General features: G+C 39.9%; 1 protein-coding gene across 1 annotated transcript in view; it reads left to right on the forward strand.

Annotated features, from left to right (window-relative positions):
- The window catches only part of RP1 (RP1 axonemal microtubule associated), a 165028-nt gene that overhangs the window by 91958 nt on the left and 60769 nt on the right, over window positions 1–12301 (forward strand). Inside the window, exons 32-36 of the mRNA XM_086472701.1 lie at window positions 2405–2624; window positions 3978–4132; window positions 6060–6273; window positions 9167–9357; window positions 11869–12079. Of these exons, the coding sequence (XP_086328827.1) occupies window positions 2405–2624; window positions 3978–4132; window positions 6060–6273; window positions 9167–9357; window positions 11869–12079 (991 nt within the window). The remainder of the gene's footprint in view (window positions 1–2404; window positions 2625–3977; window positions 4133–6059; window positions 6274–9166; window positions 9358–11868; window positions 12080–12301) is intronic.

Below are 12301 nucleotides of genomic sequence, written 5' to 3' on the forward strand. Positions count from 1 at the left end.
TACTAGTGCTTGCTGGTTCAGAGGCAGCCATGGATTTAATTGAAATTGTGGTTCCAGAAACAAAAAGGAAAATAGTGGCTTTTGAATAGTCCGTTCTGTATTCTGAAATTATTTTCCTATATATTTCATCTGTGCATTTCCTACAAGGATTAAAACACATGTATTTATGACAATTTATAAGCCCAGACAATTGCAAATTTGGGTAGCAGAAGACAAAGTAAAATATGAGGTACAGCTTGCTCTGTCATATAAAAATAGCCAAGTTCTGTAATGTTGCAGTTCCAAACCAGAGAGCTTTGTCGAATAAGCTGTGTACAACATTTAGAGTAGGTGTATGATATAGTCATGCAGTCCGTCTCAAGAAAGAAAATCTGCAGGCAGTAATTTTACAAGTCAGTAGTCTGGTTATGAAAGAGAAGAAGAATGATTTTGTTGCCCGTGAAGGAACCGTAGTTTAGATGGGTGAAGAACTGGTGAGCTCTCAATAAACCCAAATAACTCCTGTTAGGTTTAATCAGAGATGAATGCATATTTTAGGAGGAATTAGACCACTTAGTCCACCATAGCTAATGACATCTTTTGCAGCATACACAGCACGAACGAAAAACTCTTGACATGAAATTCTTCCCTTTTCATGGCACAACGGTGGAGACCAAGCCAGGAATCTGTGTGGATGTGGTAGATCCAAGAGGCGGAACCCGCCTCACCTGTACATCATAGTTTAGGACAGCCTGAAGTTCTCTGAGCAAGATGGCATACAGACAGGCAGGGCAGGCTCGGCTTAGAGAGAGGACAGGTCGGTGCCCTCGTCTTTAGTGTAAAGCTACAACTGTGTGGCTGTTGTGGGTGCTGTGGAATTACAGTTCATGAGCTGAGAGATTCCCTGCAGCTGCGGGGCTGTTATAGGGACAGTGGGAAGGAAAACTTCCATGGTCCTTAAAGAACAACGGCAACCACTTATAACGCCTTAAGAAATTTGGACTGGAAGGGATCTTTTAAGTCATTGAGTGCAATTCCTTGCCACCATAGGACTCTTTTCTTAAGTTCTACGTCATGAACAGTTCAAGCTCCTGTAAAATGATTTCGGCAGGTACTTTAGTTTCAATTAACTGTTCCTCTTGGTACTCTGATGTTTTACTATTTCTTATTTGCAAAAGTTATTAACGAGGGTGGCCAGCTCTCTTCCAAAATGGCAAACCCACACTTTTTACGTAGTTCCTCCCAAAGAAGAATAAGAGTAAGGTAGCTGGTACTTCCCTAAGTCTATGTGTTTGCCGTGCAAAGGCAAATGAACTGGCTTTAAGCAAGCTAGGCCAGCAATGAAGGGCCATCAAGTGCAAAGCTCTGCTGAGAAGCAGAATAAATTAATCTATTAGGAGCTTGGTACTCTGTCTTAGGAGGCAGTCTGCTGGTAATGCTGCTGATTGTGTAAGACAAACTTCAGGTTCTTACTGTGATGCTACTGGGTGCACAACGGATTTATTTCCTGGCAACAGTCGCCAAAGCTTACGTTGCGATTGATCTGGAAAAAAAGAAAAGGCAATATGAGAGAGGAACAGAACCATTGGCAACATTTTCTGTTCTGATTCTTCTTAAAAATAACTGTTATCTTTTGAAAATAATAGTTCTTTCTCATTTCACTCAAAAATCACTTCCTACCCTGTCTGTCTTGCAGTTGCTGGGAGAAAGGCTGCAGGACTCCACTTCCCAGTGTTTAGAAGACTTATCATGCAGTGGTTAATGTCATTCAGGTCATTAGCACTAGATGCAGTTTGATCATCCCAGTTCCCACAGCCCTCACAGAAGTCCACAACCAGCAACCAGATGTTGAATTTCCCATATGTAGTATGGGAACAGGGCTGTGTTGTTCTACAGAGCTATTTCTGGTTTTATGCAGTTATATCCTTTCTCTTTTCCAAAGAATTGGTTATAAAGAAATTTGATGTTCTAAATCCAATCATTTCGCAAATGATAATTTAGTTAAAACTCTCTAGGCTCATAGTAATTTTCATTAATTTTAATACCTCACTTGACTGCTGATATTAGAACCTTTAATTGTAAGTTAATGCTCTCTTTGTCCAGCAGGGTCAAAGCTTTCATGTTACCTTTTGTCTAACGAGCTTAATTGCACAGATGTTACTGAGTTTAACTTTGACTCACCCTAATGGTAGAATATCATGCCTACAATACTAATAAGGAAACAGAGGAAAATAAGGGAAACAATCTCACCCATGATCATACCATGAAAAAGAGAAGGACTGGTTCTCTCATCACACTTACCCCAGCCTCCAATTCAGCTTTTCCATTGGTTAATGTTAAGCTTAGGAATTCTACACAGAGGTTTGGGGAAATCTCTGTAAGTGAACCAGCCCTGACAGCATGCTCTTCCTCATGTTTGTTGCAGGTTGAGACTGGAGATCTCGGTGATGTATACAAGATTCGGGTCAGCTGTGATGATGTGCCAGGCTTTGCGGGTTGGCATTTGAAGTCTTTTCACTTAGAAGAGCTGCGTACAAAACAAGAAGTGAACTTTGACTGTGAGTGCTGGCTCTCTCTTAACAGAGAGGACAAGGAGGTGGTGAAAGAATTCCCTGCAGTCAATGAGGATCAGGAAACTTTACCAGGTAAAACCACTGAGGAGATACAAACAATGTAAACTGACCTCTTGAAAAGAAATCAGTGTCACAGATACAATACAGCACTTTGTCTGGGTTTGATATCTTTGGTGGCTCTATTGCAACTGCCTTCACATATGCACTGCAAAAATGCTGACCACATAAGAAATTTGAATTTACCAGTTAAGTTACATATTGGGTTTCACAGTTGCTAAATCTTCTGTATGTTTCTAAGTGTACAAAACTGAACAATATAATTAGACTTTTTAAAGACAAAGCACATGTTCAAAGCCATGGAAATGGCTTGTGGTAGACTTACTATGAATTACTTGGCTTATGATAGCTTTGGTTACTAACACGAGTATCAGAAGTAAGCCTCGCTGTACAAAAAAGTTTTGTATTTGTTTTTTTCCTAAGGACAATTTTTTGACACACTGAGTTTCAGGGTATATTCAGAGATGAACTTGGAATGTGAAGATCTATAGAAGTACTGCATTGGTTCAGAAAAGTTAGCAGTTACACGTGAGATAAAAGTAGTAAGAGACATGACTGCTTTTCTGAACTAAAGCTCTAGAAGTTCTGATCCGTGAATATCTCAAACTTATTCATGACCTTAAAAGAAACTGTAGCATTATGTTAGTTAAATGTTAACTCAGCAGAACTGTACACTAAAAATGACATTTGAAAAATTTTGGTTATTCTTTTTGTATGAGTATGAATTATACACACAATTTAATGATCTTCCTCAGAAGAAAATCCAATCTGACTGTAGAAGTGTATTTCTACAGGTGCACTGTAGAGGCAAAAATTTATAGTTCCTGTCATGCACCTTAAATTAATAAGTGCATTTTGTAAATTTTTGCACTTCTATGTCATGTCATGCATCCAGATACTATGCTACATTTGTCTCTGCTATTCTAATTGGCATAAACTTTACATCATATCTTATTCTTTGACCTGTGATAGTTATTATCTACCACAAAGATAATTCAGTTTCTAATAGTCCCTGAACAAACTCAGATGAGTTCTTATTTCCCAGATCTTGCTCAGTAAAATAGAATTGGACAGAATTTGTCTAGATCTTAGTAACTCTGAGCTGCACTAGTCTGAATTGTCCGAGTCCAATTTCCTTCAAATTTCGAAGGAAACCAATGGGACATCTTCACTGAGCGTAGCATGAAGAGATCAGATTAATCAAAAGTAGTAACCTGCTTATTTCGATCACTCTGTAGCAGATTTTTTGGTAGCTGCAGAAATAAAACCAAGCAGTAGTCTTACTAAATACTCTGTGTTGCTGTTTTCTTTTAAGTACACCTTGTACTTAATCAGCTTTATTTAAACATTTTTTTTCTTCTGGTACAGTCTACAAGTATGTTGTCTCTGTACATATTGGCGACCACTGGGGAGCAGAGACTTTTGCAAATGTTTATATCACTCTCTATGGCAAAAGAGGGGACACAGGTGTGAGGAAACTTCATACGTCTTTAGCAGAAGGAAGAAAATTTCAAAGGAATAAGGTAATGGCACAAAAATGCTCTCTTACATATGCAGGGGTTTGCACATTAAGTGTCACTTAGTGCCTGCTTAGAATACATCTTGCGACAGATGGGCAAGAATGTGGAAACAGAATTTATCTTCCAGATATTTACAGTAGACCAATGCCAGCATTATATCCTTCCCGTACCAGAACATCCCTGCAAGGCTCTGCATGAGCACATAGAAAGCAGATTACTGGGGAGAACCTCTGTGGTCATGCTTCTTACATTTTCTGTTCCGAATATAGGACAGCACAGGTAACAAGGAATTAAAAATCAGTGATTTTAAATAAGTTACAGAAATCGCTGTAAGACTTTTGCAAGCAGTGATGTTTCTATAACCGCAATCCCACATGAAACACTAACTCAATGTCTAGTCAGTAAGTTTAGACAAAAGGAGTTTCACTTAGAGAAAAGAGTCCCCATAAACCCAGTGTTTCTAGATGACCAATAACAATAAAATCCTTCTCTTCTGTACTAGACTTTCCTACGAGAAGTTCACTCACTGAACCTTGAAGTTTGAAAAAGCTCACTACCAAGATGTACATTGTCCAGGACAGTCTTAGATTTCTGTGAAATTATTTCATCAGATAATTACTGTAGCACTTGGTAGGGTAGAATTGGAATCAGTAACAAACTGAGAGAATTTCTAGATTTCATTTCTGCATATATCTCAGGGCCATGGCTACATACAGCAGGTAGCACTCTATAATAATTATTTTAATTTACCATACACAGATTTATTTCCTAAAATGTCTTAATTAAAAAAGTTAATGATTTCTGCTTACAGTCTGCTGTTGGGTCCTGACTATTGTTAGGGAAAAAAAAAAATCAGTATTGTTGTCATATGAAAGTACTTTGAATATTAGTATCATATTTCTCCAATATTTTTGTTTAAAAAGTAGCAGGGACAACACACAGAACTTTGGCAAGTACTATATTTTTTAAAGATCAGTTCTTTAATATCTTCTTTTTTAATTGCCCTGACACTTGGTTTAATAAGTTCCTGCTATTGAATTTTATTGGGCTGATGGCATTAATTATAATCCTAGACATTGCTGTTTAAACTCCAGTTGTTCATAACCTTGTTGACCGTTATCAGCTACCATCAGGTCCATCTGGCCCTAGGCTGGGCAGTATACAAAACATCTGGCTTTCTTACAAAACAAGCAAGAATTTAGTGGGGCATATAATTTCTTTCTTTATATTTCCCATTTTTCCTTCTCTTGTTGTATTTGTTCTCCCTATTCCCATCCACAGATGCTTGTGTTTACTTCTGTCTTACTCTGCTTTCTACATTCTGCTTCCCTTCTCACCTCTTGTCTTTTGCTCAAATTATTCTCCACCTTCATCTTAACTTCCTCCCTTCTGTCACTTACTCTTATCTCCATTTGCTGATTCCACAATTATTTTCATTTTGTAAGAAAAACAAGAAGACAGGCTTTTCTGACTATTGGAGAAGAATTTAGAAACTATCTTGAACACATTCTTTTTAGAATGTAAATTTTCTTCAGGACTATTAATACATGTCTAGGTTTGCATTACAAATTTTAGAAACTAGAAGTATTTTGAAAGACAGAAATTTGATTAGGATCAAAATCTTGTCATAACTGTTTGACTGTCAGAAGATTGAGGTATATGAGTTTTAATGTAATATGAAATTATTGATGAAATGATCCATGTTGTCCAAAGATCAAATGAAGTTAGAAAGCATCGTTAATGACGAATGTGGGATTCAATGCTAGGTATAATCAGTGTGCTCTTAGATTCAGAGGGGAGATATTATGTTAAATATTACAAAAAAACAGACACAAATACTAAATCCTCAGCTGAATCCAGGACCACATTTTCCCTGAAGTTCAAGTATAGTTGTGTCCAAGCTCTGTTTAATTATTTCACTTTTTTGCAGGTGGATTCATTTTTGGTGGAAGCTGTTTCTCTGGGTCACTTGCAAAAAGTGGTCATAGGACATGATGGAGAAGGCTACGGGGCTGGGATGTACCTCAAGATGATAACAGTCAAGGAATCACAAGACTCAGACAAAGAATGGGTCTTCCCATTGTGGAACTGGCTTGATACTCATCTGGGATTATGTGAGACTGTTTGTGAGATTGTGACAGTTGGTAAGCTCTTCTGCATAACCACTCTGCTTGCATATATTATTTTTTTAAAGTTTGGCTACAGCTCTTTCAGATCTCTATGGTATCTGTCTTTTACCAGAAATGTGAATTTTCAGTTTAATCTTACTGTTATAGCGAAACCACATCTGGTATGGTCCAAGTTAACAAAATTCCATCTTGTCAATATGTTATGTATGGAACAATTGCCTTCCAAATTAAATATAGCACATTGCAATGAATGATTTAAAGCACATTTGGGATGTGTGCCTCATGCAGATAAATAGGTTAATAATACACTTTCCAGGTAGCTTAGGATCTCATTTGAAATCCAGAAAAAGTTTCTTTAGTGAAACGAACCTAGTCTTTACCTGTGGTATTATTCTACAGCACAAAACAACAGTTCTGCTATGCTCAGTTTCTGCTATTTTCAAACCTGCTACGCCACAATTTGTGCAAATCTAAACCTGGATGTTTTTGGCAAAAGAACACTTAGAGCAGGACCTTTAAGTTGTTTAGATCAAGTAGAAAAGATTCCTTCCTTCAATCCTGTGAAAACAATTCACAGAATCACAGAGTGGCAGAGGTTGGAAGGGACCTCTGGAGACCCTCTAGTCCAACCCCCTGCTAGAGCAGGTTCACCCAGAGCAGGTCGCACAGGATTGTGTCCAGGCGGGTTTTGAATATCTCCAGAAAATGAGACTCCACAGCCTCCCTGGGCAGCCTGTTCCAGGGCTCTGCCATCCTCAAAACAAAGAAGATTTTCCTCATGTTGAGGCAGAACTTCAGTTTGTGCCCGTTGCCCCTTGTCCTGTCACTGGGCAGCGCTGAGAAGAGCCTGGCCCCATCCTCTTGACACCCACCCTTTAGATATTTGTAAGTGTTGATAAGGTCCCCTCTTGGTCTTCTCTTCTCCAGGCCAAAGAGCCCCAGGTCTCTCAGCCTTTCCTCACAGGAGAGGTGCTCCAGTCCCCTCATCATCTTAGTAGCCCTCCGCTGGACTCTCTCCAGTAGTTCCCTGTCCCTCTTGAACTGGGGGGCCCAGAACTGGACACAGCACGCCAGACATGGCCTCACCAGGGCAGAGTAGAGGGGGAGGAGAACCTCCCTCGACCTGCTGGCCTCACTTCTTCATGCACCCCAGGGTACCATTGGCCTTCTTGGCCACAAGGGTACATGGCTGGCTCATGGACAATTTTCTGTCCATCAGGACTCCTAGGTCCTTCTCCACAGAACTGCTCTCCAGCAGGTCAAACCCCAGCCTGTACTGGTGCGTGGGGTTATTCCTCCCCAAGTGCAGGACACTACACTTGCCCTTATTTAACCTCATTAGGTTCCTCTCCACCCAATTCTCCAGCCTGTCCAGATCTCACTGAATGTCAGCACAGCCTTCTGGCGTGTCAGCCACTCCTCCCTATCTTGTGTCATCAGCAAACTTGCTGAAGGTACACTCTGTCCCTTCGTCCAGGCTGCTGATTAATATGTTGAATAACACTAGACCTAGTACTCACCCCTGGGAAACACCACTAGTTATAGGCCTCCAGCTGGACCCAGTGGCATTGATCACAGTCCCCTGAGCTCTGTCCTTCAGCCAGTTCTCAATCCACCTCACTGTTTACTCATCTATCCCACGCTTCCTAAGCTTACCTATGAGGATGTGGTGGGAGAGAGTGTCAAAAGCTTTGCTAAAGTCAAGGTGGACAATGTCCACTGCTCTCCCCTCGTCCACCCAGCCAGTCATGCCATCATAGAAGGTTATCAGATTAGTCAAGCATGATTTCCGTTTGATGAATCCATGCTGATTACTCCTGATAATCTTTTCCTCCATATGCTTAGAGATAACAGCCAGAACGAGCTGCTCCATCACCTCTCCAGGGATGGAGGTGAGGCTGACTGGCCTGTAGTTTCCCAGGTCCTCCTTCTTGCCCTCTTTGAAGACTGGGGTGACATTGGCTTTCCTCCAGTCCTCAGGCACCTCTCCAGTCCTCCATGGCCTTACAAAGATACCAGCTCCCTCAGCACTCGCAGGCACATCCCGTTGGGGCCTATGGATTTGTGAGTGTCTAGTTTGTCTAAAAGATCCCTGACCCAATCCTCCTCAACCAAGGGCCAATCTTCCTTCTGAAGTAATTCCATGTGAAGTAAATGAGCTACAAAAGTGTGTTCAGAGGGAGTAAAACAGCTTTAAATCATGATAGACATTCAGGTATTCAGTCGTGTGTTTTTTCCGAGTTGTAGAAAGTGCCCTTTACTGAGCTGTTCCTTTCCATTAAATCATTTTAATTTCCCATAGAATGGTTAAAACAGAATGAAAATGAAGGATAACAGCAATTAATGAAGTAAAAGAGAGGGAGATAGTAATATTGATCTTCTGAGCATCTGGCAAATATTTTTGTGTGTTTATTATAGGTTTAACTGTCAGTCTCACACTATTCCAGCACTTGTTATATTGCTAGGTAAGATCTGGTTACAGGCAGAGTTCATTAGTGTTATTCATTCTGTGTTAGATGCCTACACGCTACAGATGGCTGGTACTTCTAAATGATAAATTGGTTTTAGTAACATTGATTGCTTTTTTAAGAACAATTAATTAGACCTCTAAAAGGTGACTGAATGTTCTTTCAGCAATTACTTCCAAACATGACAAGGAAAATACCTTGGCACCAAGAAAATACCTCTGAAACTAAATTTTAAACACAGAAAGAACATTAAGCTGCTAAATTCTTGGCAAAATTATAATAAAGGTATTGATGTGTTATTCTTAGTGAACTGTTGCTATAGATACGACATAACCTGCAAATAAAGCTTTGTTTGTGTACCATAAAGGCTATGGTCATGATATATTATGCCATTCTCTTATACTGTCATCTTTCCTTTTTCTCTTTGATAATTTTTAAAGGTAGAAGATTGACTTCTAGTCCTAAACTGCCTGAAATCAACGGGAAGTCATCAGGTCTCTGGATAATGGACATCACTGGATCTGACTTGAGTGATGAAGAGGATCCAATATGCCTTTCTTTTATATTCTATGGCAACATGAGTCTCAAAAAGTTGCCACTTCAAGTTACAGGAAAAGCAATTCAGATCAAAGTACTTCAACCTTTTTCTATTGAAAGAAAAGCCTAAGAATCATGTAGCTGATGACCCACTTAATTCTGAGATGAACTGTTTCTTTAAACTAAACTACCAAATTGATTTTTAAGTCCCCTGTGTAGTTTGGCACAGGCCATCATTTTTTGTTTGTTCGTAGTAACACTGTCACTTGAACAACAGGTTTTGAATGAGCAGATTCTCCCAATGTCTCATAGTGAGAATGCTTAAGTGAGTGAATGGGTCCCTTGGTGCATATCACAGTATATACCACGCTGCAGGTGCTGATTTACAGGTTTTGTTGATCTCACAAAAGCAAGTAATTTGTAAACATACAATATTCTGTAGGATACTATAGAGCTTTTGGGGACGATGACGGAGAAGGAAGAATCATAAATGAGATGAAACTCACAGAAATTTAATTTTTCTCTTTCATGTAATATATTCATCTCTGTCACCATGTTTCTCTCCCAGCTAACGTCCTTTTCTTGCATTGTTTCTCTCTCTTTTTTGTCCCTATCATTATCACTTTATTTTTTCTTTTGACAACTCCTTTTTACCCTAAAGTTTTCTCCTTCTTTATTCAGTACTTCTGCCCTTCCATCTGTCTTCACTTCCTCCTACTACACATTAACTGAAATATTAACAAGCATCTGAGGTCCACTGTCACTGAATTGTAGCCTGCTTCTTTTCCCAATGCTCTGACTTCCCTCTTATAGCTGTGATTCCTGCCCAGTGCCAATGCTGTGTTACTTTTATGCTTTAACTGGTTTTGTACTTCATAAAAGACCTATTCAGTAGAATTTGGAGCTGACCTCAAGGTAAATATTGCAGACACCTCCTCTGGCTCAGGAAATAGCTGAGCCACAAAGTGGTGGAAGCTAGAACAATATTCAAGGGAAGTGTGACTACCACTTGTCTTGTTCTTGTACTGCTTGTTCCATCCTTCTGTTGTCCTTTGTGGGTTTTGAGGAAATCACAGAATCACAGAAGGGTTTGGGTTGAAAGGGACCTTAAAGCTCATCCAGTGCCACCCCCCTGCCGTAGGCAGGGACACCTTCCACTAGACCAGGTTGCTCCAAGCTCCATCCAACATTGCCAGGGAGGGGACAGCCACAACCTCTCTGAAAGTGAGAACGGGAAAATTTAACCTTCACTGGTTCCTCAGCCTTGGTTTTAACCTTGATCTGTTCATCCTGCAACTGCAGAAGCAAATATAAGGCAGGACTGAGTGGGAGCAAGTGAGCAGACAGGGAGGTGGGAACTCCACAAGCCAGCTTTGCATCAGACACATATGTCCATGAAGCCACATCCTGAAAGATGTTTCTGCAGGATTGACTGCTGGAACCACAGAAGCAGGTAGCAAGGAAAAATCAGGGGAAAAAAAGGTGTGAAGAGCACCCCGGCAAACAGCCCCGAAAGTGAGTTAAAATATTTACTTTTCATTTGGGGGTTCGTCACGAAGCAGCCTTGGAGTTGTGAATGAAGAAATTGTTTTCTGGTTCTTCTTCCTACTAGTCAGGTAAACTGAACCTAATGATTGAGCTAAAGAAATAATTGGCTGGGTTTTGCTGCTCTGCTTCTCTTTAATGAAAGAGGAGTTAAGCAGACTAGCCTAGGCCATGAACGTGATCCAAAATGAGGAGCAGTCAGAAGGTTTTCCTAAGTTATTTCCAAGAACTTCTGGTAAATATGAAGAAATAGTATGAAACTGAGAGTGCCCTGTCAGAGGAAGGGCTGAAGTCAGGTCACATGCACTTCTACTAGCCGGGCAGTATTAGGAAAGAAAGAGTAGGGGAAAGAATATGAGAAGTAGAGAATAGGAAGAGGAAAAGACAACTTCTCTTTTCTCCCTTCTTTTTCACTTACAGGAAAGAATTATTTGTTTTAAACCCATAATTATAGTTATCTAAGGCCTCCTCTACTTTCACTTGCTTAAGCAATGGTATGTCATAGAGGTGTTGCGCTATTCCCAGTAGAACTAGAAGGTTTTTTTCTCAAGCATGAATGCAAGAAGAAAATTTTAACAGGCATCTTCTATATGAAAACATGATGTAGGATGAAGATGGAGGAACTCTTGGATGTTTCCTCAAATAGGATTAATTCTCCTTCAAATATATAGTTAATTGCACCATTTTTCACTACAAGTTGTAAGAAATATTTCTAATAGTGTTGAAAATTTTTTAAATTGACTAAAGCTTCTGTGTCTGCAAATAGTCTGCTGAATCAGTGTAATATATATGAACACTGTGCCTAGTTCCGTGTACAAATTTCAGCAGTGACTGCCATCACTTTTTCCCTGATATCAATCCTCAAGCATTCCATCTCTTCATTCATGTTAGTAAATAAATTTTGTGTCGATTAGAAAGGGGAAAATTAGTAGCTGTTCTAAATCTGCCCCAATTCTTTAACTGCTGAAGTTTGTTCAATGGTTGCATACAGCTGCTCAGCTATGCTTGATCTGGCACAACTAGAATGGAATCCATTCCTCTTCTCTTTTTCCTCACATAGGATGAACTGGCAGGTATTGGCTCCATATGCAAAGTTCAGGTAACTGGCCCACACAGCGAGCTCAAACAGCCATGGCACTTAGATTTACTGCATATGAAGCACACAGGCACAAAGGAAGAAATGTATTTAGCTTTCGACTGCTGGTTCAAGCCTAATGAAGACAAATGTGTGGAACTGCCAGCTCTCTATGCAGATCAGGACCCTTTGCCTGGTAAGCTATGTCCTCTTTTGTTACTGGGGTCAGGATCTGTCACTGGAATGCCAGTATATCTCTTCTGGACCTAAAATACAATGTGAGGATTTCCACAAGAATTTGGTATTAAGGAATACAATGGTTTTGCCCACACATTTATCACAAAAGAAACCTGTGAAAATAGAAATCATTGGTATCAGGATTATGACAGATACTATAACGGCTGACACCAAACATAGG

The sequence above is a fragment of the Leptosomus discolor genome, chromosome 13, assembly GCF_034619465.1.
Source record: "Leptosomus discolor isolate bLepDis1 chromosome 13, bLepDis1.hap2, whole genome shotgun sequence".
Classification (NCBI taxonomy): Eukaryota; Metazoa; Chordata; class Aves; order Leptosomiformes; family Leptosomidae; genus Leptosomus; species Leptosomus discolor.